This window comes from Podarcis raffonei, chromosome 16, assembly GCF_027172205.1.
Source record: "Podarcis raffonei isolate rPodRaf1 chromosome 16, rPodRaf1.pri, whole genome shotgun sequence".
Lineage (NCBI taxonomy): Eukaryota > Metazoa > Chordata > Lepidosauria > Squamata > Lacertidae > Podarcis > Podarcis raffonei.
The window spans coordinates 19131327-19159103 of record NC_070617.1 but is presented as its reverse complement, the minus strand read 5'-3'; the positions used below and the strand labels follow the sequence as shown (position 1 = coordinate 19159103).

Below are 27777 nucleotides of genomic sequence, written 5' to 3'. Positions count from 1 at the left end.
CCACCCCCTCCCCACATTGCAGCGCTTGCACCGCTCGCTCTCTCCCTCCCCACCCCCCAGTTCCCCGCTGCGAACAGACTGGTACCCCTTCCCCCCCCCCACACACACACTTCATGCCCCAAGTCGATAAGCGGAATGGTTTCGTTTTCCAGTACTGTATTCATTCGCCCAACTTCTCTTCCTAGGAAGAGGGGAGCCATCATTTCTTTTTACTAATTGCAAGACAATCAGCAGATGCACAGTTGTGAGGAGAGCTTCACCTACTGAATTTCTGTCTGTCATCCAGCTACGAAAAGCAGGAGCTCTCCTCACTTTTTGAAGAAGAACAAAAAATCTCCCCATAATTTTCTGTGTATTTCTTTTGAAACTTTCCTCCTAAACTCATGCCTCTTTGGTAAGGGCAAAAGTCCCCAAGCTGTTTTGCTCTGTGTCTCCCCCTCTCTCAGAGCTTTCCTGCCCAGGATATCATTGCAAATTTCTCCAACCCACCCCTTTTCCTTTGGCAAATATGGAACCTGCCTTTACAAACTACATTCCTGCCCTGCACTTCTGGTGGTTGTATGCTCTTGTGTGCATGCTCTTTGACAATGCTTTTCCTCAGGACATGCCTGCCAATATTTTTTCAGGATTCTGCACTCCAGTGAATTGGTGTCTCTCCAAAATTAGGCAGGTGGGAGATTTCACTTTTCTTGGGTCCAGCAGTAGTGTTGGATATTTATTTGCCAAGGTTACATATTTGCTCTCCAATTCATCTTTGTAATAGAAGGGAAGTGAGACCATCAATGATTTCCCCCCTTTTATTGGCCTGCACAGAAATTCCAGAATGCAGAAATACAAGGTCCTCAGGCTGCAACCACTTCAGGATGTCCACTTGGCCAAGTTTGAGACCTCTTGTTTCCAAAAGTGATCATCCTGTAATACAAAAGTGAAATCAAATAAGGACATCAGAGAGAAGACTATTTTCAGATTTACACAGAAGCCTGTCCTAATGTTATGTTCATATTTGGAGTCCCTCTGAGTTCCCACACTCTGAAGTTAGGTGGGTGGTGGCCAGGGAGCTATTTTGCAGGACCAGAGAGTCTTGCTTGGTGCTAGATAGCACGCCCTTTGATTCCCCATTGAAATCGTTCTTATTTTCCCAGCCTTTCCAGAATATTTTGTACATTTCTTATATTACATGTTAAAAACAGGTTTTGACAACTAAGAGTTGTTGAAACTGATTCCATTGAAGATCTGTGTTTACCCAGTTTTGAAAAGTGGAAAGGGCCTCTCAAAATGCCTTGCAAACCAGCTGTGAATACTGCTTCTCCACTCTTGGCCTTGTTTTGCAGATGGGTTGATAGAACTCACTTGTGCTCCTCTGACAACGTATTGGGGATCTTTGGCAATTAACCATATGACTAGTGGTACCTACTCCCTACACTGGTTTCTTTTGGTTATTAACTGGAACTGGGATGGGCCTTTTCATTCTGCTTTGGTTTCATGGTGCAATATTTCTTGACAAACCTGCCATAGATTTTCATGGCTTCGGATTTTCTTCACTGAAGGACCTGCAGACACCACCTGGCTTTTATCTTGGAGAGCACCACACCCAATTTTAGTTGGATATGAGAAGAAAGAGCTTGAAGAGGTGCCTGATTCTGCTAACAGGTTCTTTTCCTTGCTTTTAGCCACCCCAGTGATATGTGGGTCTCCTGAATCCTCCACATGGATCTTCCTGCTTCCTTTTTGGCTCATTCCACCACAGTCTGAATTGACAAACAGAAATCCTGCAGAACATAAAACCAGGGCAGGATACCCTTGGTGTTCATGAAGCCACACACTCAAGTACAATTTGTGAACCACAAATATGTACAGGTGCAATTAACAATGCTGAAACAACACAAAAGCTCAGATCAACCAAACAGAACTACCATTATGCTTCTCTCATTCTTTAATTAATCTCATGTGACACACATGCAAAATTCACTTAGAGGATCTGGTGAGGGTCTGTTCTGATTTCTTTGCCTTCTAAACCCAGATTTGCCTTTGCAGCCTTCACATTCCCTTTGCCTTAGATGGAATTGTTCTCTGTTGATTTTTCTACAGACTTGCTAGTGTTACTTTAAATATTCTTACTATTTCTATGCTGCTTTTGAATTATCTTGTGATGGCTGTATCGCTGCTTCGAAGGTTCCTGGCAAGTCAAAAGTTGACTTAAAATTTTATTAATAAACGGGGGCCACCCACCAATGCCCTTTCTTCAACTGGATAATTTCTTATTTACATTGTAACCCAATAGCTTCATCTACTGAAAGGTGAAGAAATGACTGTACAATCCACCTCAGCCACCCCAAGTACACCCAAATTATAAATACACCCTGGTCTCCACCAAGTCTGCTCCTAAGATAATCAGCTTCAACCCTGGCTTGCAGTTGTCTCATCTGGATGCCTTGGGAGCCAAAGTAAGGCAGGTGACTAGGTGATGGGATGTTTCTCATAAGTTTAATCAGGAGTCCAGATACCACGTATAACAGAGCTCCATATAGTTCAGACAGACAAGGAGACTAAAGGTTAATATTCCAGACCTTTGATCCCTTCAAAATCCTACTTCAAAAGGACCTGAAGACATTTCATTCTCAACATCACAAGAACCAGCTGGTGCTAGGACTGTGTTTTGAGCATTATATAATGTAATTACTGCTGAAAATAACTCACTAAATGAGCTGCAGATTGTTAAGGAGCCACTACTGATTTTTTGTGTGTGTCCAAGGCCTATAGGGAAACCTGCAGCAGCATTGGGAGGGGCAGTGTCTCTCATCATCTAAACTCCAGGATCTCTGCCCTGCCTTTCTTTCTCTCTCTTAATTACATTAAGTACATCTGATAAAACAAGTGTTCCAACAATGTACAACAAACTGGATCTCTGTCTTGACTTCATGCACACACTTTTCTGATGTACCTTTTTCTCCTTGCTCCAGCTGTGCAGAACTGAAGTTCGAGCCCAATAACTTCTGGTGAATGGTGGGTAAAGGAAGGTCTGCACTAAGCAGCCCTACTCCTGCCTCATCGTTTTTAGGCAATGGCTGCAAAAGAAGAAAGGGACACACAATAGATCATAGAGTCTTAAGAGTTGGAAGGGACCCAAGGGTCATCTAGTCCAACCCCCTGCAATGCAGGAATCTCAGCTAAAGCATACATGACAGGTGGCCATTCAACCTCTGCTTAAAAACCTCCAAGGAAGGAGAGTCAATAATGTAAGGGAGGTGTTAGATCAACAGTACTAGAACTCTCTCAGCAAATTCACTCTGCAGGCCTGACCTGATAAGACATTTCATCTAGTCACACATATCTTTATGAAATAAGTCACTATTATTATACCCCTTTTATAGGAAGAACAAATGAGGCTCAGATTATTGATTTGCCAAGCCCACTGTGAGTCCAGGGATGAACTGAGAGCCCAAGCCCATCAGCAGACGTAGGCGCCATCTATGCAGGGCCATGGGGGCCCAGGCACTCACAAATTTTCAATAAGCACACCCCAGGCACCCTCTGTCGTTGGGGGCAACGTGGTGCACCTGCCAGCAGTCATTGTTAAAAGATATTTCTCCACAAAATGGGCTAGACAGAGATCTGAGCTGGATTCTAGAATAGATATTTCGGTGGAAGATTAACTCTTTGTTGCTAATAGGTGCAACTGTTCTGAACAGAAGATGGATGGAGATAGCACAAGGATCTAAGGATGGCCAGCAAACACACTTAAGCAGAGAAACTTGCCCTTCTGGCGTCACATGCACTGCTATGTTTCCACTGGTTAAGAATGACTTTGTTGAAGGTATCTTTGATGGTCACTTGGAACTTCTGGGTATCTGCAACCTACAGATAAATAAATATAAACACAGGGAAAGAGAGAAACAGTTGTAGCTTTTACTCTCCACGAGGGAGGAAGTGAGCATGTCACTTTATTATTATTCATTAGATTTACCGTATATACTGCCCTTTATCAAAAGATCTCAGGGCGGTTCACAAGGTAAAATGGACTCACTTAAATGGAGTGATCTGGAAGCATGCTTAACTTAACTTTATTCATTTATTCATTACATTTATTTCCTACCTTTTCTCCCAGGAGCTCAAGGCAGTACAGTATACATGATTTCCTCTACAGCACGCCCCTCCCCCACCGAACCATCTTATATTAACAACCCTGGGAAGGAGGTGAGGCTGATAGAGAGAGTGACTAGGCACAATGGGGATTTGTATCCAGGTCTCCCCAGTCAATGAACAACACTGTAACCACTACACCAACCAGCTTCTCATTGCCTTTGACATGCTAACCACTTCTTCCTCTCCTCTCAAGTTTGTATTTTAACTCTGAGCAGTATAGCGTGAACATGTGTTTGTTCAATTCATCAGTTCACTTCCCTCTTCTTCCACATATGCCTTTCTAAAGTAAGTTCAAGGCATAAACCTTGAAAATCTCACTTCCTTATTCTATGCTTATTTGCACAGTTGTTACACCACCAATTCCAACAGCTCAGTGACATTTATTTTATATGAATATACTGGCCTTCACCTGAGTTACAGGACAGTGTGTGGAAACAAAACTTAATAAGCTATATACCAAACTAACATTACAGATGATACAAAAACATAATAAAACAACAGTTCCACAAGGGGAAGCTCATAAAATTCAACCAGACCACTCCCCCCCCCCAAAAAAAAGCTTGGTGGAAGAGGTGCGTTGTAACAGTACCTGTAACTCTGGCCATACCTGCAAAGACTGGAGGCATTTCCTTCTGAACTCACTGTCAGTGCTGCTTGAAACTATACTTGAAATGGCATCTGCCATGAAGGGCAAAGACTGTGCCAGTTTCTGCTGTTCCTGTGAAGACCCAAGAGCATTGCATGGCATTTGGGTGTCTTACAGCCTATAAAAATCAGAGCAAGATTTCCCTGTCCTCAGTCCCGACTCACTGCCAGCACTGGAAATCATACCACTTCTCCAGAGACAGATCTGTGACAAGAGTTTGAAGATCCCCTACTCTCTGCCCCATGCCCCTCACCACAACTCTTAGCCTCAATGGTCCTTGTCTTCTGCAGTGAACTCTCACCCGGGACACTTTGTAATGCTGCTCCAGGATCCTACTGACCACTCCTTGGATGCAGCCTTTCACAGCTTGTTTGCTGCACAACAGGATAGGAGAGAGATGTGATAGGATCACTTGCCGGTCCCCTGCATCACACAAAGAGTGAAAATGACAAAGGATTAAATTAAGGATTAAATCTAGGTAAAGGGCAGTGGATGCCAAGTGGTCAAGCTGCAAATATTATATGCAAAAATTAGTAAAAGAGGAATGTACCAAAACCTCAGAGATCACAGTAAGGTATGTTTTAAAGAAACAAATACACTTTTTGATATTATAGAGACAAATTGACCTGACTGGCCCTCTAGAGAAGAACCAGGAAACAGGATGTCAGATAGGGACCAACCTTTTACTCATGAGCTTTATACTGTTTGAATGTAGGAATACTTAGCAAATGAAAAGGTTGGACTTCCAAAATACCTATAAGGGCAATGTCTTTGTTAGGCCAACTAAAATGTCACAAAATAGTGTGCAAGCTTCTGAGTTCGCCAGAACTCTTCATCAGAGTGTTGGGGGAGAGGGGTTGGCCATGAGTCTGCATCTTTTAAGAGCCTTAGGTTGTAATGGAGGAGGAGGCAGCAAACAAAGTTCTGCAGGTTTCAGGTTGCACCAAGGCACCTCTGAGGAGAAACAAAAACGTGATTCCCCATCTCTGGGTGGGCAGCTATTACTCGGATCCAGTGCTATTTTTCTGGGGGGACACAGGGGTATGCATACACCTAAGCATTTTGTGAATCTAAGTTTGGCCTCATTGAGGGGCAGTATTTCAATATGAGTAGGAAAATGAGAGTACCCCTAAAACTTTTTTAGGGGGAAAAAAGCACTGCTCAGATCTGCCTCCATCCTCAGGGGAAACATGCAGGTTCCTTGTGTTTATTAAAAATATAACTGTTAAGTGCTGTGCTTGATAAAAATAAGTCAGAAGAAGCTGTACTAGGCAGCTTTACCTAGCTGGAGCTGTTCCTCTCAGCAAATCCCCCAAAGCAGAAACTCTCATGGCAAAGACAATATCCTCCTCTTCAAATATGAAAGACTGCTTTTTTAAACCATGAAAAAACAAGTAGGGGATTACATGTTGAGAATTGTATAATGATGCATAGTAAGGAATCCAGAACAATTGACGAGTATCTGTTCTAGGATCCGAGCACGTAAAGGGCCAAAAGCAGTGAAAAGCTAAAAGAGTGCATACACTTGTTTTGGGTCTGCTTCTCCAATGCCCTGGATTCTGAATCTGTGTGCATGCCCTTCTGCTCACAGCCAATGTTGCAAATTGTTCTTTAACTGGGCAGTTATTTGAGGGAAATGGTCTCTAAACCACTTTCCCCCGCCCTGGCAATTTGCATTTTGTCTGCCGCCCTGGGCTTTTCAGAAAGAAGGGCAGTATATAAATAATAATAGTAATTATTATTATTTGCTTTGTTTCTAAAGACAATAGCTGTGAGGCCCCACTAAATGTTCTAAAAACCACATCCACACAGAATTTGTATTTTTAGTGTGGGGTAAACATGACCCTAAATCTCAGTTTAAATAATTCATCATCTCTGGCCAGTCTTCAGATGGCAGATCATTCCAAAACTCATATGGTACATTATTCTATTACACTCCCCAGAATAAGGTAGAAATATAAATAAATAGCAGCATGTACAGAAATTATAGACTGTCTTGTCATTAAACTGATCTGAGTAGCTGAGAAAGAGGAAGAGCAGGAGCGTTTGTTCCTGAGCATCTGAGTCCTGTTGGTGGCTGGCATGAAGCTTGTATCTGATATCAGGTTTTGCAGTATCTAAGAGACAGAACACATCACATGGCATTTACAGATAGCACCAAGGATGAATGACTGTATCAAAGAAATTGGATGGTGTCAGGTAAACTAATTCCCCAGTATGTGCTTCACCCCCAGTTTTTAAAATACCTATCTTTTTGTTTTGAAACTCTTTAGTTTAACACCCCTGCTGTGCAAGATGGCAGATTTGAAGGCACTTTGAGGGCAAATGAAGACATTCCATCTTTGTACTTATGTCCACCTGCATATAATGATTGTGCAAGGATTTTTAAAAAAATTATTTAGATTTGTATTGCAAAGCTATAAAAAAAATCAAGTAGGGCCAGCATCTCTTTTTAAAAGGAGGCTGGAGCTCAGGGCCATTTGACAAGCCCTCAAGTCCCGCCTCATCCTGGAATAGTCAGTGAGAAGGGATGTCATACTGTATAGCCAAAGCCCAAGTGAATCATCAAGGCAGGTTTTTTTAATGCTATCTGCAGGAGGGAGACCACCCTCCTCTCCCTCTATTTCTCTAACCTGTTCTGTTATATGTTTCAAGTTGTTTGCAGTTTAAAGAAAGTTGGTAGCCTCTTATGGTCAAGCTGTATCACAAACCAAAAGTCAGTGGAAAGTTACTTCCTGCTCCAGCTGGCCACTGAATTTTTTTTACTCTGCCTCCAGGAGGACTTAACCCTTGCCTCTGTGTTCCACTCCTCCACTGACCAAGAAGCAGTGTGTTAAGTTTGAATGCAGAAGACACAGATTCCAACCTCAAGCTGTGAAGCTCAGTGGATGGCCTTAGGTGAGCCACTCATTTCTCTCACCTATACCTAGAGACCTAACTACATGTTATATTGGTCGCATGCTTCCTTGCATGGTCCCTGGTTTCCCCACCACCAAATGTGTTGTTGCATGAGTTTTCACCAAGCATGAATGCTTGTTCAGTCATGTGTGATTATCCCTCAGGGTCCATTCCAGCTCTACAATTCTATTATTCCCAAATACTGTCCAATCACGCTTTTCCGTGCAAATATCCATATGTTCTTCCTAAACCAGTGATGATATCCCATCAACCTTCTGCTTAATTTCTTTCATTCTAGCCAAATAATCTTTCCTTCTCTCTTGCATTTCATTAAAAACAACAACTTGCATTGGCTATTTCTGTTCACCAGATACCACCAAAACATTTTTCTTTTCTTACTTGTTACTTCTATGCATGCGTTGCTGGCAACCCTAAGTTATGGAGTTCTTGAGAGGATAATTAGGAAAGTTGTTATTTGCACTGAAAATACAATATACAAAATATTTCTGCTTTCAGTCCCAGGGGTTCATGAAACTCCCCCAAGAATTTACATGGATAGCATATATTTTTCATGTTCACACTGGGCACAAGTAGTTGTGCAAGTGACAAATATATCACCTTTACCTTCTTCCCCATGGGGATCTGAATTCAGTGTTGCCTGATAGCCATATTTCTCCCATGCTATTAGACATGAAGGATCTTTAAAAAAAGAACATGATGCTTCCTTTGTGGAGAACAATACAGGCAGACCTGCTGGGTCATAAAGAAAGATATATTACTAGTTAAGGAAAAAAATCAGCAAATGAATGGTGTATTGATATCCCAGTACATGGGCGTAGCCAGGATTTTTGTTGGGGGAGGCAGGACTTGGTTAGGGCGGGCAGGACTTTTGTTGCAGGGGGGCGGGGAGGGCAGAACCAACATGATTGGTCAGTTAGTTAAGTATTTCTATTGTTTTACTTGATGGGGGGGGCAGCTACACCTATGTTACAGTAGACCTGCAAACAGTGAACCTTACTCCATATAGATTCACTTTGACCTTCCACTCGCTGATCACAGCAAAGGATACAGAGACAGCAGCTATTTGTGCTGGCTTGTTAGGGTATGGTTTCTGGCAGGGACACAGGGAGACAACAGGCATGAGCCTTAGCTCTCCACTGAAGCCTCTTTCAGCTACCTCGTCTGGAATTAAGAGGCAAATTGGCTCACCAGTCATGGGGTGGATTTTGTCACAAGATGAAGGCACATCCCTGGCTGCTGACCTGGTCATACACACAAAAGAAAGGGATAAAGGGGTTTAGGAAGAAAACAAGGAAATAGCAGGAGGAAGGCAAGACTGGCCATGGGCTAAACCAGCTTTCTCCAACCTAGTGTCCCTCAGGTGTTTTGGACTGCAACTCCCATCAGCCCCAGCCAGCATGGAGGGCACCAGCTTGAAGAAGGCAGGGCTAAACCATAGTGTTTTCAGGCCACATCAGACATCCACCTGCAGCTAACAGACCTGTACTGCGTTGACAGTTCAGATACTTTTGTATCAATCAGCACTCTATTAGGTTTGTCACATCTGTGAGCTAAACAAATTCAAATTATGCAATCAGGGGGAAAAAACCCACATTTTGTGACTGGTTATAATTTGCTCGAGTTACACAGACTCACATAAATTTCATTAGAATACTAATGTGTTTTTGAGCAAACATACATGGGATTGCATAGCACCTTCTTTTTGCCACAGGCTAAGTTGTATACACACACCACTTTGTGTAGCATAGCATGGTGAAAATCTCTTACAGTCAGTAAGAGAAGTGTAGCCTGCAACAAAATGTTGCAGTGTATCCTTGTTTTCTAATGGGAATCCTTCTGTTTAGGGTTTCAAGCCATCCAGCCTGCCATGGTGCCCTCCCCCACAATTATCCACTCAAAGTCCCTTAATTTTCCATGGCCACCTGGAGGGCATCTGAAGACATTCCATCTTCATACTTATTTAGGGAGTTGTGGGTATGTGGCACTGTCTCGTAGGTGCCTATGACAGGTCCCACTTGGCGGCTAGCTTTGGTTTTTCTAAGGTGCTTGTTAGAAAAGCTCTCCGCTCCCATGTCCACCAGATGGCAACACAGACTGCTTATGAGATAAGGTGTTCTCTTCTACTTCTTTTTTTAAAAAAAATATCAGCCAGTATTTTTGCAAGCAAATAACTGAGGTGCCTAAAGCAGGGCTTTGTGACCAGAAGATTAAGGAGATGAAGGAAATATTCTGGCGCCCAGACTCCTTCACCCTGCAGCAGCATTGCTTAACCCTCTCAATGTCTGGCATTCATCCTAAATTCAAATTCGGCCAGCAATGGAAACTTACTAAGGTCACCTACAACAGTGCTCTAGCAGAGTTCCCGTAAACTGACACACGGCTTGTACAAAAGAACTTCCAGTCCATTGTGCCCAAACTCTTTTGGCTCCAGTTTTGTAAAACAGGAAGAATAACAAATCTGTCCCCTTTTAATCTTTTCATCATGCCTCGTACAATCCCAAACATTCCACTAGTGTCCCTGAATCCCATCTCCATTATTAGTGCTCAACAGTAACTGCTAACTTAGTGCCTGCAGTACAGACCCCTTCCTCCAACTCCTCACCTCACAAAATGACTCCCTTCACTCAGTAGTCTTATCCCACTTGACAAACATGTGGCAGCTCCCCTCTCTGTGCTAGACAGCAGAAGGAATATATATTTTGAACAATTACTGCATTTGTTTTGTTTTGTTTTATCATGAAACAGAACACCAATAAAAAAAAATAAACAAGACCCCCTTCTACACCCTTTCCTTAGCAACCAATGCTCACAATTTTCAATTAGCACTGCACACCATTCTAAAAGGAGCAACACAGAATATGCTGCAGCATGACCAAGTTATATGACTGGGCCAGTCAATTTTCAAGAACTTTAAGGCACTTGAACTTTAGGGATAATAGCTTGGACCTGGACACCATATCCATCTTTTGAAGGAGAAAGAGAGAGACAAATGGAGATAAATAATATAAATAAGTGGGACCTACAACAACATGTCACAGAATAGAGTGCTACCATTTAGGGCACTGGGACGCGGGTGGCGCTGTGGGTAAAAGCCTCAGTGCCTAGAGCTTGCCGATCGAAAGGTCGGCGGTTCGAATCCCCACGGCGGGGTGCGCTCCCGTTGCTCGGTCCCAGCGCCTGCCAACCTAGCAGTTCGAAAGCCCCTCTGGGTACAAGTAGATAAATAGGGACCGCTTACTAGCGGGAAGGTAAACGGCGTTTCTGTGTGCGGCTCTGGCTCGCCAGAGCAGCGATGTCACGCTAGCCACGTGACCCGGAAGTGTCTCCGGACAGCGCTGGCCCCCGGCCTCTTGAGTGAGATGGGCGCACAACCCTAGAGTCTGTCAAGACTGGCCCGTACGGGCAAGGGTACCTTTACCTTTTTATTTAGGGCACTGAAGAGAAGTGAAACAGCAGCAGCGGGTTTGCTTTGGATTTTGCTTTGCTTTTCAGATTCTCCCAGGATTGGGAAGTTCATTAGCTTTCAGTTATAGAGAGCGCAAGATAATTTACTAACGCTGTTCAGACTCCTCTGACAGTTTCAGGACCTTTAACATACAAATTACACTGGGGTGTAAATGCATACAACTTCACTGCTGATAGCCACTTGCCAAAAGTGAATAACAACAACTCCCTGAAAAGGAGCTAACTACATGTACTACTGAAAACACTCTGACCTGCAGGCAAGACATAGAAAAATCCAGAAGTATCTGTAAAATGCGGATTCTGCAGTTTTTTCTTATGGACCTTTTCTTTTTAAGCTAAAATAGAGAATCAAAAGTGGGGACGCGGGTGGTGCTGTTGGTAAAAGCCTCAACGCCTAGGGCTTGCCGATCGAAAGGTCGGCGGTTCGAATCCCCGCGGCGGGGTGCGCTTCCGTTGCTCGGTCCCAGCGCCTGCCAACCTAGCAGTTCGAAAGCACCCTCGGATGCAAGTAGATAAATAGGGACCTCTTACTGGCGGGAAGGTAAACGGCGTTTCCGTGTTGTGCGCTGGCTCGCCAGATGCAGCTTTGTCACGCTGGCCACGTGACCCGGAAGTGTCTCCGGACAGCGAGCCATACGGGCAGGGGTACCTTTACCTTTTAGAGAATCAAAACAACTCTTCCTTTGTCCTTTATATTCAACAAAATGGTGTATGAGATTTTAAAGGTATTGATAAAAGGGAGATGAAGATTATGTTTTGAGATTAGGAACAAAAATGCTAACACAAACAATTTAAGATAAAGGAAGTCTGGGCAGTACTATCCATCTTCCCCCCCTGCCCCACTTTTTACCCGAAAAATGAGATTGGGCTTTAGAGCTGCAAGACTGGCTATGTACATATTGTTGCCTTAAAATGTTGCTAGGTCATTCTTTTTCTCAATTCAGATCAAAGCTGGTGTGGAGGAGAACACATAAAAATGCAGTATTCTTAAGAAATGACAGGATAGTTACGGATTGTGGCTAACACTGTGTGCACACTTCACAAACCAGCAGCAGGTGCACATTGGATGCAGAGTAAACAGGAGTGCGCACACAGCCTTAATGTTAAATAAGAGCCTGTTCAGCCTAACACAGGCCACACTGCCAAGTGCCAAATCATTGGCAACTTATTCAGGGCAGTTAAATTTCAGACTCTTCTGAAGCCATTGAAAGGAGAACAGGACATCCTTTGTTCTTGGCACACACTGAGTAGGAACTGACAGCAAAGCCACCAGGACAGACCTGCCTGCAGAATTCAACACAGGCAATTCTGCAGACCAAATGAGATTGATAGAGACTCTCACAATCTCTCCTGTTCTCAAGGAAAACCTGTAAGTACGTTGGCCCTAAAATGTTTAGTTTAGAAACCATATATACATTTGAGATTGAAGTGTGCCTGTTGGCTTTTGAAGTGACAACAAAAGACAATAAAGACATCTAGGTTTAGCAGTTTGGATTTATGCAGATGAAAGAAAGCCCCAAGTACCTCAGGATACATGTTTGGGTTGCAACCCTGAGCAGGATCTGCCCTGCTAGCAGGTTAAGGATGCACGGCAATATTGTTTTTATTTTGGGGGAGGTGGAAGTTCAGGTCCCTTGTAGTATCATACAATGATTATGCTATACTGGGTCATGGTTAACTCAGTCATGGATAGCAGGTGTTTCAGGCATCTGCCACACCTATCGAGAAAAGGCATGCCTCAGCTCTCTTGTTGCCAGGCCAAGGGCTGGGTTCTTTCCCCCCCTTTTCAGCAGGCGTGATAACTACTGTTTCATGTCAACTGGCAGAACAACTGAACCTTATAATCCTTTTACAGCTATCAATATTACTTCGTGGTGGAAACATTTACTCACTTATAAGTCTCAGCAGAGATTGAGCCATTCACTTTTACACAATAATGAAATTTTACCTACAGAGCAGAGCAGTAGAGAATTCAAGTTAGACTCAAAACAGCAAAGAAACATAGGAAGTGGCTTTCTATCAAGACAGACAATAGGTCCATCTAAGCTCAGTTTTGCCTCTTGTGTCATCTGGGGGGTGCGAGATGGGCAGGGAAGATCTGCATCCTGATCTGTGCTAGGATGGAGAAGTGCTGAGAGACTGCAGGGCCCATGGTAAGCCAGGCAAAAAGCACAATGTTTTAGTAAAGGAGTGAAAATTAATAAGGAATATGGGGGCTGTGATGGAAGTTCATAAGAAACAAGGGGAAATGAATAAGTAGTGAAAAATAATAAAAATTATTTGTAACGGCAAGAAATACTGGCTTCTACCATGCCCAACCTTTGCACTTCACCCACCCACTTTTGCACTTCAGCCACGGACACTTCGACATGTGGCCTCAGAGGGTTTGCCACCTGTCAATCCCTGGAAAATGTTAACCATCCCTCATCTACACTGTCAGTAGCTCTCCAAGGTCTCAGACAGGAGCCTTTCCCAGCCCCACCAGAAGATGGCAGGGACTGAACCTGGGAACTTTTGCATGCATAGTATACTGAGCTACAGCCTTTGCCTGTAAGACTGGGTAAGAAGAGATGGGATCCCCACAGTAATCAATATATTTATAGCTATAACTAAGTACAGGTGAGCCATACGAAACACAAAGCAATTTTACATCCTGCAGTATGACCTACGTCCAAGAGTTTAATCCCCCCCCCCCGCCTTTCCTGCATAGTGGGTGGGCTGAAGGGAAAATACCTCTCAGAAAGTGCTATGTTAGTCCTCAGTCCTGACATTGGGAGGCATGGCTTCTGAGTTGGAGATATGGCTTCCATGAGGTTCTCATCCCCAACAATCTCTACTTTTACAAAACACACTTTGGCTAGTGCACATTTGTTTTCAGTGTCTAGGTGGTGTGTTGACTGGGGGCTGGGAGTAATACTGAAGTACTAGCTATGTCTCTCCCCTTCCTGCCTGTTCTTTTGTCAATCAACCTACAGCCCTCATATATTCCAATTAACTTTGCACCTGTGCTTATTGTCATGCTATCATTAAGCAATCACTCCTCAAGAAATGCAGAGTAAACTTTGCATGAAACCCAGAGTAAACAATAGGTTTACATGCAGACAATGGCTGTGTGCATGCCTAGTTCTGTCCACTTCACGCACTAGCTCTGCCAGCAACCAATGAAGCATGGCAGATATGGCAGGCACTAAACCCATTTAATCTCATTCCCTTTTAAATACCTTTAGACACAATGTGTGTACACACCAAGCCCCATGTCGGCATTCTTCATATTGTATAAGAACTGCAAAATATGCATTTCCTCCCTTGTATGAAAATAAAATGAATAAAATCAAGTCAAACAACATCGGGGGGGGGTCCTAGCACACGGGTAGGCAAACTAAGGCCTGGGGGCCAGATCCGGCCCAATTGCCTTCTAAATCCGGCCTGCGGACAGTCTGGAAATCAATGTGTGTTTTCACATGAATAGAATGTGCTCTTTTATTTAAAATGCATCTCTGGGTTATATGTGGGGCATAGGAATTCGTTCATTTCCCCCCAAAAATATAGTCTGGCCCCCCACAAGGTCTGAGGGACAGTGGACCGGCTCCCTGCTAAAAAAGTTTGCTGACCCCTGGTCTAGCACCTGGACTGCTTCAAAGGTCCAGAATGAGAACTATCCTCTTATTCAGCTCCTTGAACATCTTCCTAACCCCCCAACTTAGCACCCCTGTTTTCAACAAACTAGTCCTGAGGAGGCTTCAGATGGAATGATATTCTACAAAACCAAACGCAGAAGTGGAATCTTACTGTTGTGTGTGTAAGGCTGATCCGGTGGATGAATTGCTTCAATGCCAAACAGTCCTCCTCAATAGCTCCAGATTTCTCATCAAGCTGAAAAGCCACAAGATGCACCATGTTAAGAGCCCCTTTCCAAAAACTTTGCCTTAAAGCAGTATTTTATTCCGTAAGCTACCAAAGATCTCAATTTATTTCACGTCACCGCTTTGCGCGGCCATCAAATCCTCAGTTTCAATTTAGAGACTGAAAACACTGGTGAGGGAAAGGAGAGGGCATGCAATTCTTTCTTTGTTACTGTAAAGCACTTTAAGCCAACCAGGACCTGTGAAGTGCAGCACTTTATATTTCAAACAAACAAGACTCCTGTTTCCTCTTACTGTCTGTTTTGTGAAATGTGGGAACCAATAAATTTTTAATACATCTGTTTGCACATGGCACAACCCACTCCCTTACATAAGAGAGACCGTGCAAGGGGATTTTCTTCACTCACTAGTTCAAATTGGAATCTAGGCCCTTGAACCTGTCATTATGCTGTAAAGAAGAATCAGGCCACTGACTTTAACTTTAGGGATAGTTGTACCAGAAGAACTAATGTGCTTTTCATTTATGGTGGGGGTGCAGGAATAACTCCCTGCCTCCCAGCAGTTTTCTGTGGATTTTAGGCATCTATATGTTACTGTACATATGCTCTAGAAAACACTGTGACAGCAACGGCAGTTTTGGAGCAGGTTTCAGTTTTGTAGGGTAGATAAGTAGGGCTGGTCTACAAAGCTGTCCCACCTAAACATCTCTCTGAAGAGAAGGCAAGAGGCCAAGATACAGTACATGAAAAAGGGACAGCTGCAGATTGCCACCCTCTCACAGTTGTGAAGACTGGCACCATAAAAGCCAGAGGCTTTTGGAGATATGAGTTCAGAGGCCCAACACTCTTAGAAATGAAAACATGGACTTAGACTATGGTTGTTAAAAAAACAAAACAAAACAGTTAACATCACCTCTAGTTTGGCCCTCAGTCCTCTGCAGGAACAGAGGTAACATATTTATTTGCAAGCAACTATTAGTAATAAAACTGGAGACAACTTTTAAGTTCAGGCAGTTGCGAAAAAAAGGAACCCCCCCCCCAAAAAGAACTAGCAAACCCTCCGGGGGCTTGATCTTACAGCAAAGAGCTATGAAGCTTCCATTGTTACATGGAAAGATATAATACCTTGCTGTTAGATGCAGTTGCAGTACATTTCTAACCAGAAGCCTCACAGGAAATCTAATTGAAATATTGCAGGCCAGATCTTATAGGGCATCAGTGTTTGAGGAAAAGCAGCAGCAGGGATTTTAGAGAGATTTATAGCTAGCAAAACTGCAGACAGGCCAATATGTCCTCATAATTGTTCACAAGGCTGGCATCGATATGTCCAATGCCATTGCATGGGTTGTCCACATTGTGTACACATTCCCATTTACACTGCATCTAGTGTGTTCCAACTGCTAATTTGGGAAGAAGTGAACACAAGTCATTAGCCACAATCCATATCTTTCCTGCAGTTTCTAAAGAAATACTGCATTAAATAAATCCTGTTTTGATCCAAATTGAGAAAAAGAACAACCTAGCTGTGTTTTAAAGTGGTAATATGTGCACAACCTAAGGTATCATCCAGGCTCTGCAGGATAATTTGCACCAGGTTTGAGAATTAAGGGCCAAGTCCACACAAGAGTCTAACCTCAAAGGAGAGTTGAAAAGGCATGATGTCTATACATTCATGGGGACACCCCCTTCCACTCAAGGCTTTGCTCTGGCATAAAGGCAGCAAATCTTTCATTTCTGCAGGAGGGAAAATTACTAATGTAAGACAAACATTGTAAGACCAGCAAATAAATCCTGTTCTCTGGATGAAACTATGGTTAGAAGACATGGAACGGAGGTTTGTATGTAGCTGTCCACAATACATCTTCCTTACAATGACTCGGGGATGGTGCAGACCTTTTTAATGTTGGTTCCAGGTGCTGGCTAACAGGAACCCAGCATTAACAGTGAATAAGACTGGTACTGGCTTTTCCCTTAATGGTGCTTAAGGCATAGGGAGATGACCACTACAGTATATTTGGGAAGATTTAGTGACCAGTGGTCAATCTGCTGTCCAGGAGCTAACTGGTGATGGGTAATTTCAAAGCCCCTCTCCCTTCTTATCGCTCTTTATCTTTAAACAAGACTTTGACTAGGTAATCTTTCAAACCAAGGTCTGCCCTTTACAGAAGACTATCTGGCTTACAAAGTAGAACACATAGCCACCCAAAAAAGATAGGCTGGGGAAATTCAGTCTTGTGAAGGGAATGGGTGGGAGGATGGAGCACACATTCACACAGTTGGCTTCTTAATTATGCTTAAAAGGAAGCCAGTATTATGTCTGGACCAGTAAGCGCTGAGTGAATTTGCAATATTAGGACTCAGGAGGGTATCCCTATGTCTGACTGATCGCTTATAGCAATCTGTGGCTTTGCTCACTTGCCTGTAGCATCCCAAGTTACTGTTCTGTGGGTGGTGGTCAGGATTGTATGGGTCAAGGGAGGGGAGGTGGGTGGTCCTGTCTTTGGGCATATGAGGACTGAACGAAGTGGCCTTTTTTAGTCTCTTCCAACTCTGGCTCTAAAATGAAACTAGCAAGGTTTATATTTAGGACAGCTTTACCATGTTTTATTAGTCTGAAGGAGGAGACACAGATAAATCTCAGGGGAACACTGCTGTTCTTGCTGCGCAGAAACTGTAAAATTACCTGGCACCAACTAACTTCATTATGGGAAGAAAAGCAACTAGGCATTAAAACTCTCCCACACTGATGTTAGCATAGCATGTGAACAATTTCCTACCTAAGGCCGTGGTTATATTATGTGGAGTAAGTTAGGACAGGCCTGAACTGATTCCACAAGGCTCAACTCGTGATTCCCGTCACCCCGTTTCAGACAAATCATGCCCCACTGTAGTCTTCTAAAAACAGTAGATGTGTCAAAAAAAGTAAGAGATTGCCCCATGCCTCCCCCTGCCATAAATTCAAGCACTGCCTGGGCCTTCTAAAGCTACCTGTAACTTAGGACATTATTATGGGATGCAAGCCTTAAGCCTGAGCTGTCTCCAAGATCTGGAAATCTATAGCCACAATCTGGAACCTTCAGACATTGGTAACTGAAAATCTATTTACCTCTACACATCTGATCACTGAGAAGTTTGTAGCAGAAGTCACCTTTTGCTGAAACTGCAAGGAACAAACAAGGGACAACTTTTATTTACTGTATTTTATTTCAGATTTCTGTTAAGTTCTATGAATAATGACACATCAAAATACAGCTTCCAGACATGCAGTCTATTGCACCAAAACCACCAAATAGTCTTGTGGCTAACTTGTTTTTATTATGCCATATAACCTTTTGTGGATGAGAGCTCTCTTCATCTGATGCATGGAGTGTGATCAGGTGTCGAGGAAAAGGCAAAAGTCAGAGTTAAATGGCAGCGGAATGCAAAAAGTAAGGTCTGTGACAACTCAATTACAGCAGAAATGTATGTAAAATCTGCTTCACGACAGCAGTAATAGGAGATTCAAGACTCTTGTAGCATGAGGGAGAGTGAGTACCGCAAGTGGCAAGTGGTGGGAGGACAGGACTATGTGTGCCAAGTGGCCTGCCTTGCACCTCTTAAGCTAGCTTCCTGCCTACATGTAGTACAGTGAACAATGCAGACCTGTAGCCAGTGTTCTAGTAAGATTTAACAACCAGTCAAGTAAGCTTTTTTGTATGAAATAAGAGGGAGTGACATTTTGTCCTTTGCTCCAAGCAGCAAAATGTATTGGGCTGGCACTGTGATGAAAACACAAATCAGTTTAACCTTGCTGAGTAAAATGATAGTACAATGGGAAAGCTGCAAACAGACATCCAAACTATTGGTAGTCATGCAGAGGGCAAGTGGGCCTGAAAATGGTTGCCCAGGGGGGGCGTTATTCCTAGTTGGTAAATATGAGGGCATTATCAAATTCCACCTGCTTTCTTTTTTTACCCCTCTGTAAAATATAGGGGACACGGGTGGCGCTGTGGGTAAAACCGCAGTGCCTAGGACTTGCCGATCGTATGGTCGGCGGTTCGAATCCCCGCGGCGGTATGAGCTCCCGTTGTTCGGTCCCAGCTCCTGCCCACCTTGCAGTTCGAAAGCACCCTTAAGTGCAAGTAGATAAATAGGTACCGCTTTATAGCGGGAAGGTAAACGGCGTTTCCGTGTGCTGCGCTGGTGCAGGCTTGCCAAAGCAGCTTCGTCATGCTGGCCACGTGACCCGGAAGTGTCCTCGGACGGCGCCGGCTCCTGGCCTCTAGAGTGAGATGAGCGCACAACCCTAGAGTCGGACACAACTGGCCTTCGGGCAGGGGTACCTTTACCTTTTTAAAATATAGACATTGTAAGAGTCCTTCTGAAGGCACAATTTAAAGTACCGTATACTCACTAGTAGTAGTACAATGGAAATGATGCACACGCTGGAAAGAATCTTCAATGTCCACCGAAACTACAAGTATCCGTTCTAATGTAGAAAATCCTTCTGACTGATCTTCCTTTGCATACTGAAGGCGAACAAATAGATATTCTAGAATCTGAAATTGTAAAGAGCCTTGTGAAACATGCAATAAAGTATGTAATAATATACACAAATTCTGTCCTGAAAGAGGAGTGTGGACACACACTATCCTGTTCTACTAATTTGAGCACTGGCAGGATTGAAACCACCACCTGGCCTTGGAAATGGGATAGTCTGGTGTCATGCCCTAAAAGCTTCAATGGGATTACAGGCAATTCTGGGTCCAAGGCGGCATTCAGTTTCTCTTACTGCTACCACACAATTCTAGAATGCCAATGTTACTCAAAGCTTTTATTTTGTCCCAAGGATTGTGGTATGATTTTTTTACTGTGTCTATTTTGAATTTCCAAGCAGGGTTCTTTCTCTAAAAGGTTTGAAAATCAGAAATCAATATAAGGAGGTTTTATTTTAGGATAGAGGTCTCATCCAGACCAGTTCTATATAAAGGTTATCTGTCTTGGAAATAAATATCTGCTACTGGGTTTTTTTCCACTTTTGCTTCCTGAAACTGCTGAATGGATCAGGCGCTCTTAATCCAGGAGTAAATTCTGAAATCTTGGCTGGGGAATCACAGCAAACCTGGAGGGAGAAAGTCCTTTGGAAGAAAACAGCTTGCAACAACAAATGTTGTCTGTCCTAGGCGAAGAAAATGTTTGGGAAAAACACTGGCAAAGTATACTGAATAGCAAAGCCTTTCTCCTCCAGCAGCCCTAGATTCTGTAATCCCTGGCAGCAAGGTAAAAAGTGGATTAGAATGTATCAGGCAGCACCACTGCCAGCATCATTATATCTTCACAGAGTTTTTCCCTCAGGTGGGAGGTTTCCAAAATGCCTCGCATCAACTGAATGCCTTTGTTTTAGCCCCTAATGTTTCTCTACATGATATACAAAAACCCTAGCTTTATTTTGACCATTGAAGATTTTGCTCAACAGAAGGTTCCCTCAACCTGAAAGCCACAAGGCCCTGAGCAATATACATGTGTTCTCAGTGGCCACTAGAGGGTAGAATAAGAGCATGTACATCAATTAAGCATAGAGGCTATAATATACAGTAATGCTGACTCTGGGGCATGTTGCTTCACAGGTCAGATAAAAAGAAATTGTATTCAGATGCAATTATTGTAGTCTCCCCCACTAAAAGATGCTGTTCAGATTATCTGTTTTGGTCTTCAGCACTAGAACACTTTGGCCATGTAGATTATACTACCCAGACTTTACAGAAAGGGAAATTGAGAAATTAAATGAAGTTAAAGTTAAATCCAAGCCCTTCTTTGGAAAAAGTCACGTGCTTTAAATGTGCACCAGATAAGCTTTAAATGTATGGTGTGGATTTCAGCCAGAAATTTAGGGAACTGGATAGTTTCCATTGTTATTTAGTCCTGGTGCCTATCCATGCAGTATATCCCTGAAACGATGTGATGTTTGCTTTTCTTTTTCTACCTCACAGATCTGTGGGGAAAGCCTGTTATGTACATTTCAACAAACAAGGAAAACCCCTGACCCCAAACTTCTGCCCCCTTCTTCCACAGTTCTTTCCTCTGCCTTCCCTCACACAAGCTGCCACAAGTTGACCTCAAAATTTTAGGTCAACTTGTTGCTCCCAATGTTATCAGCTTGCCACCTTTTCGTTGTACCTCAGGCCAGGCCTCCCATTCCCCACCCGCCATCCCAACACCCCCCTCACAGCTACAAGCCCACCTGCTCCTCCTTGGTTCCCAGCACCCTCAACAACCTCCCCATCCTCATCCTCACACATCTTGAGGCTGTGTTTGTGATACTTTTTATAGTTGTGAGCTACGAGGGGGTTAATTAGCAAGGCAGGGAGAGTATGTGTGTGTTAAAATTAGTCCCCTCATAGCTCACTACTGTCAACCCCCCCTTCCTTTTTCACTTGAATCCATCACACATTTCAACCACATGAAACGCCTTCCCGCCCCATCCCAGGGGGGGGCGCGCTCACCGTGCGAGTTGCCAGCGCCACGTCCCCCATGGCTAGGCGCGCGGCCGTCTGTTTTCCCGCGCAAAATTGGACACAATCCCTCCCCCCCCCACTCGGGCACAGGAAAGCGCGCCCTCGCCAAGCGCGTCCCCGGCTCCTCCCTCTTTCAGTCAAGAGCCAGACCCGTTCCTTCTCCCTCTTCAAACCCCCTTTCTCCCTCACACCCCCCATCCTCCTCCTCCAGGTACAATAACGATGATGATAGTAATGATGATTAGTCTTTACTGACCCTTCACGTCCACTCGCTTTCAACCCTCACTATTTCTGTAACTATATCGATCAGTCCTTCGATATTGCTAAGTTTAGGTGACGCTCCCCGGTTATAATTACAGTATCTCCATTTTATGTCTCTCTCAGGAACATTTCCCCCCGCCCCCCACTCCAGCAACACACTTTGAGTTCCACCTCTAGCCTTATATTATTATTTATTGAATTTATATACTGCCCTATACCCAGAGGTCTCAGGGCGGTTCACAGAACAAAATCAAAATGTTGTTGTTGTTTAGTCATTTACTCGTGTCTGACTCTTCGTGACCCCATGGACCAGAGCACGCTAGGCACTTCTGTCTTCCACTGCCTCCCGCAGTTTGGTCAAACTCATGCTGGTAAAAACCATAAAATATATAATCAAAATAAAAACAACAACCCAATAACGCACCACCACCACCACCAAAAAAACACCCCACATTTTAAAAGGACGTAGGATGTCAATCCAATCAATCAAAACCCTGGTTAAAAGGGACTTCAACAGATATCCCCCCTCCCCCATATCTTTAAAGACGCTTTGTCCTCAAAAGAATTGACTGACACCCCCACCCAGGAGCTCATCAGATCCAGCAATCTCAGTAACACCCACTCCAGATTGATTGATTGATTGATTGATTGCATTTATATCCCACCTTTCTCTCCAAGGTTCCCCTCAATTAATTCCCACAACAGCCCTTTGAGGTAGGTTAGGCTGAGACTGAGCGACTGGACCAAGGTCACCCTGTGAGCTTCATGGCCAAGTGGGGATTTGAACTGCAGTCTTTCTTGGGTCCAAGTCCAGCATTCTAACCTAGCCCAACATTTTAACCTCTGCACCAGCGGGCTGTCTTCCTATATACAATTTCCAGATTGCTGGGTCTGTGCTCATCAAAGCAGTCCTCTGTCTCTCTTACTACACAGCCACTTTTAACCTCATCTCCAAACTCACATTTCAGTTTCCCCCAAAGTCCGTTTTGGGGGCCTAATTTGGGGTAAAATCATAAAAAAAGCTCAACAACTTTGGTCGGCCCTCATGCATGTTCACTTCATCAAATCTGGCCCTCTTTGAAAAAAGTTTGGGCACCCCAGCTAAACACACCTACCCACTCCTACCACATTCCCATTATTCAAATTACTGGGTGTACAGACATTGGTTTCCTTGCCAACCTTCTTTGATCTCCTTTTTTCCACCCCCAAAGCTAGCACATTATGGTGCCCACTCACGCCCCTTCAAATGGCAAGGTAAGGAGTTTGAGGTCAAACTTGTTTTGGTTGAAACATAGGGTTCCTGGCATTGAAGGGGAAAGTGGGTATTTTTTCCCAAGCCTTGTGGAGGAAACAAAATGGGGCAGTGAGGGTCATTGATAGTGGTGTGCTGGAAGGAAGGGTGGCAGAACTCCAGGACTTTTTTTTTTCAGGTCAAAAGTAATGGAGTTGTATGCTGAAGCACCTGGAAAGTGAATGCATCTTTCAAGTTTGTTTGAAACTAAGGAAGTCAGAGAATGAGGGAAATGATCAAGCAGAGGTTGGATACGTCTTTCCTTTTCTTAGATGGGGTTCCTAATTCATACTAGTAGTTTAAATGGCAACAATTCTTTGCAAGGTTATTTGCATTTCTAAGTAAAAGCTAAAGGCTGCAATTCAGCTGGCTGAAGATCTCTGTGTGCTTTACAAGCTGAGCCTATGCAGTCTGAAGTAAGCACCACTGAGGTCAGTGATATTTACTTCCAATAAACTATGGATAGGATTGCAGTCATGCTGATCTTCATGCATTAGATATTCATTGAGCATGTACTTCTGCTCCTTGATGTCTGTGTATGCATGCATTTGGGATCAACACAGCTGTCTGCATTTTGGAGCACTCCTTGGAGGTTTGGTATGGGGGCTGTCATGATGAGCTCCTACACTTCAAGATTAACCACTGCATCATGGAGAGGGAATCTCAAATGCATTAGTTTAGGGCAGGCAGATGGCTTCTGTCTGTAACTATGGCATTTGGGATTCCTAATTTTAAAAGGAACAAGAAAAAAGGGTAATATCTGACTTCCAAGGGCACACAAATCACCTGTGAAGCTGTTAGTGTCATCTGTACCACATGATCACACATGCCAACCAGGTGCTGCACCCATTGTTCCCTGTAACAATGCAAGGAATCTGGGAAGAAGGCGTTTGGGTTGTGCAGGTGCAGGTGCCTGAGATAGAAGATTAAAATGTATTGGGTTGACCCTGTTAATTGCAGCATTCTTCCAGAGGGCTAGAAACAGGAATAAAAAGGAATAAACAATGGGCTGGATCATACATAATGCCAAAACATTACAGAAAATAAGCCCTGAACACATACCGGTAATATGTGCTATGTGAATCCTAAATAGGAATATAATAAAATGCCTTATACCAGGTCAGGTTAATTGTCTGTTGAGAGCAGTAATGTTTACTTTGACAGCAGCCCTCCAAGGTCTCTGAGTTTCAGAAGCAGTGTTGCCCCCTGGGGTTTTGCTGTGTCTCATCATTACATCTTATGGTATACAGTAAACTATAAAGCACCTCAAATGGGTTATTTACCCTTCCTGCTATGTCAAAGCAGCAGGAAAAGAAGACGGTGCAAATGTGGCCTAAAGAAGCCTGGCATTCCCCCCCCTTTTAAAACTATGTCCTTTCTTGCAGACTGTCACTACTTCATAAAGCAGAAAGGACACTGCTTCTTTCATAAGAAAGGGTTGCATTTTGATGTGGCAACCTTTCGTGAAAGAGTCATACATTTCCATGGGGGTTCAGTTTGGCATGGCATGTTCTGTTTTTCTGTGTGTTCTGTTTTTTTTGTTAACGTACCATGGGCTACAGTTATGGATGGGTACTAATCTGGTTCAGTTTTATTTTATTGCAAACCTACCTAATTTGCACTTTCCAAAACAACATGCAAACCAAAACACAGCTATCCTTCAAAATCCACACTTCTCCAAATCTTGTGATGCAGTTCTACAATAAAATAATACGCGTCAAATGCATACATCAGGGGAAAATGTGTACAAAAATGCATATAGTAGTGAAAATAGTATATAAAATGCATTGTGTTAGGGAAAATTGCTTGAAACATGTGTAAATCAGACAAAATCGCATATAAAAATATGTAAAGAGAAATTTGCTTATTAATTTTCATTAGCATTTTTAAAAAATGCATCTACTGCAGAATACTACACTACTAGTCGGAAGCAGGCTAAATTGTTGTCCTTCTACCTCCCTAATGTTTTTATTTTTGTCCTATGGATTACCGGTATGCACTGGAGCAAGGCAACCTTGCAGGCAGGGTTGAAAAAAATGTCAAAATCCTAGGTGTTTGAATAAAACGTTAGGCACCGGAGGTATTCCTAACTCTGCTTGCACAGTAAATGTCACTTGTGTGTGTCACACAAGATGAAACGGTTAAATCAACTATGATTAAATGGGCTCAGGACATTGGTCATAACATCATGTTTGCTGACTGGGAAAAGTTGTGGACCACCGGGTTGAAGTTTACGGCGTGTAACGCCTTAAGAGAAAATATAATGAAAATGATTTATAGGTGGTACATAACCCCAGTCAAGCTTGCAAAAATCTACCATTTGCCTGATAATAAATGTTGGAAATGTAAAGAAAAGGAAGGTACATTTTTTCACCTCTGGTGGACGTGCCCGAAGATTAAGGCATTCTGGGAAATGATCTATAATGAACTGAAAAAGGTATTTAAATATACTTTCACCAAGAAACCAGAGGCCTTTCTCTTGGGTATTGTCGGCCAGGGGGTGTTAAAGAAAGATACAACCTTTTTTATGTACGCCACAACAGCAGCTAGAATACTCATTGCAAAGTACTGGAAGACACAGGATCTACCCACACTGGAAGAATGGCAGATGAAGGTGATGGACTATATGAGCTTGGCAGAGATGACGAGCAGAATCCGAGACCAGGGAAGAGAAGCGGCGGAAGAAGAATGGAAAAAGTTCAAGGACTATTTAAAGAAATATTATAAAATTAATGACAGTTAGAATGATGCTGGATTAAAATAAATGGTTACTATTAGTAATGGTCATGACAAAGAGAATAAGGGTGATTAGTATAAATTTATAACAAAATAAGGCAAGATTTCGCTGAATAACTGTAAGAATCTGGAATACAGAAACGGGAAGTAAGAGGAGGTCGTGGAAGTAAGGTTTAGAAATTGGGTTATGAAATGGTACTTGTTTTATGTTTTACAATTGTTTGATGTTTGTTTATGTATGTTTTGTTTCTGTTATATAAAAAACTGTTCAATAAAAATATTATAAAAAAAAAAAAAAATGTCACTTGTAGGTACAGCATCCAATTGTAACACGAGATCAGGTTCCTTCACATTAGATCACACCTAGGAGAGGAGAGTTGAGGACCTGATTTATGCTTCAGATTTTAACCCTCTCTCTCCCCCCACAACCCTTTTGCTATGGACTTGAGGATTCTATGTACCTGTCTGGCTGAAAGATGAGAGAGACTCTCTTCCCTGTTTCTTTTTTCCAGGTAGGCCACATCCCCTGGTTCTCTGCGGCTGAATTTAGTAACACAGGCTGGCCAAACTGACTGCAGTGTGAAGCAGATCGAATAGCACACCCCTCTCCGTCTCTGTGGAAGCTCCTAACAACTGCCCGTGGCCTGCACTGAACCATGGCTGCTTCTGTTCTCTGGGCAATCGACTATGAGGTTTATGGGGAAGTCCAGGGTGAGTCCGTTTAGTTTCCCCCACCCCTTGTACTGCTATTGTGCTGCTCTGTGGGATTTTTGTGCATGGGCTATGGAGATGGTTGCTCAGTTCCCCTGCAGCTCTTGCTGCAAATAGTATAGCCCTTGAAATAAGATGCTAGCAGCAGAGCCCTCTCCTCCAACTGCAGAATCTTTATTCAGCTCTAACTGCAGCTAGGTTGGCTGGAGCTGCTGTGCAGCTAGAATGACAGTCCGCAAGGACTCCAGAGGAACTTAATTGAAGCTAATACACACGGGGTGTATATGGAGGAGACTAATTGGGAACATTAATGCAACTGGGTGTTGGATCTGCATATCCTAGAGCACAGTAGGAAGGTGCTGTATCTTTGCGGTGTGGAGATCTGGGCCATTACAGGGAGGGAGGCTGAGCATCCTTGATTCAACCTCATTTACTTGATTTAATCCACTCCCCCACCCCACTCTATTTAAAAAATAGCAATTTTGTAACGTGATCTGTAACATTCAGGATGCAGCATAGCCTAAGCCACCATAGTACAGAATTGAGAACTCGAAATAGCTGTTTCTGTGGCAAAAAGGAAGAAATTTGGGTTCTTGTGTTGCATCCTTTGTCACTTAGGTCTTAGTGACAGGATGTGGTAGGTTTGCCTTTTAGACTGTCAGCCCTTTGAAGTGCAGGCTAGAGCTACTTTCACATTATCGGTCATACAATGGGCAAAAAAATCATGTTACCTCTAGGCCCTAGCTATCAGCTGAGTTACTGTGATTTAATGGAATGTTCAACAATATCCTTGCAGGATCTAACTGCTCAAATTGAACATGTACAGTATGCTAAAAAAGAATGCAGCTTCAATAAGGGAAGATGATTTTGAATGGAATTAACTTCACGTGGGACACACCAAAAAGAGATGTGTGCTGTTGAGAGAAAGGACGTAGGCAAACAAAGGTGCTGGGGGTGGGTCAGGGAACTAAGGAGGAACTAAGGCTACAGAGGTGATATGAGCAAAGTTTCAGATTGAAGGCACTCCATTAACTGCCAAGTGGGTCATTTCATGAGTAAATGATAGGACAGGGAGATTCAGGTGGCAGATACAACAGTTAGGGACAAGAAGGTGCAGATTAGTATGTGCTGGATTGACACAACAAGATATCCTTTTCAGTAATAAAAAATGACAACTTACCACTAAAACAAATAAAACATATACGTTTTGAGAGCTAGAGTTAGCATGTTGGGGAAGAATCAGGGAGGC

General features: G+C 43.2%; 2 protein-coding genes across 11 annotated transcripts in view; one reads left to right on the top strand and one right to left on the bottom strand.

Annotated features, from left to right (window-relative positions):
• LOC128403460 (acylphosphatase-2-like) overlaps positions 1 to 27777 on the top strand; it is a 34386-nt gene that overhangs the window by 200 nt on the left and 6409 nt on the right. The window contains exons 1-3 of one of the 7 annotated variants that reach the window (XM_053368236.1): positions 21637 to 21740; positions 23002 to 23044; positions 26330 to 26528. In XM_053368236.1, coding sequence (XP_053224211.1) covers positions 26474 to 26528 — 55 coding nt within the window. In that variant the 5' untranslated portion in view covers positions 21637 to 21740; positions 23002 to 23044; positions 26330 to 26473. Of the gene's footprint in view, positions 1 to 7566; positions 7688 to 12418; positions 12543 to 21636; positions 21741 to 22814; positions 23045 to 23249; positions 23328 to 26329; positions 26529 to 27777 lie in introns of those variants that run through there. The other 6 variants (XM_053368235.1, XM_053368237.1, XM_053368238.1 and 3 more) reach the window with 6 other exon arrangements.
• C16H11orf80 (chromosome 16 C11orf80 homolog) lies at positions 784 to 21615 on the bottom strand. 4 transcript variants are annotated; one of them, XM_053368228.1, is made up of 16 exons: positions 21518 to 21615; positions 19429 to 19573; positions 18142 to 18195; positions 16669 to 16769; positions 14963 to 15046; positions 13066 to 13121; positions 10311 to 10382; positions 8758 to 8949; positions 8306 to 8460; positions 6769 to 6906; positions 5091 to 5212; positions 4751 to 4861; positions 3757 to 3855; positions 2942 to 3065; positions 1507 to 1769; positions 784 to 912 (listed from the first exon to the last, which is right to left on the bottom strand). In XM_053368228.1, exons 1-16 carry the CDS (start codon positions 21545 to 21547, stop codon positions 859 to 861), a joined length of 1800 nt encoding a protein of 599 aa, XP_053224203.1. In that variant the 5' UTR covers positions 21548 to 21615; the 3' UTR covers positions 784 to 858. The 4 variants fall into 4 exon arrangements, with proteins under 4 accessions (XP_053224203.1, XP_053224204.1, XP_053224205.1 ...); XM_053368229.1 differs by lacking the exon at positions 21518 to 21615 and adding an exon at positions 21256 to 21457 and having other exon boundaries at positions 8306 to 8440; positions 8897 to 8949; XM_053368230.1 differs by lacking the exons at positions 16669 to 16769; positions 19429 to 19573 and having other exon boundaries at positions 21518 to 21598.

Excerpts from the sequence above, each read along its gene's own strand:
- C16H11orf80 (XM_053368228.1), bottom strand. The coding sequence starts at position 21,547 with ATGGGGGACGTGGCGCTGGCAACTCGCACG. Across the intron at positions 19,574-21,517 it reads TGGCGCTGGCAACTCGCACG|ATTCTAGAATATCTATTTGT; the intron begins GTGAGCGCGCCC and ends TTACAATTTCAG. Across the intron at positions 913-1,506 it reads GCCATGAAAATCTATGGCAG|GATGATCACTTTTGGAAACA; the intron begins GTTTGTCAAGAA and ends TTTGTATTACAG.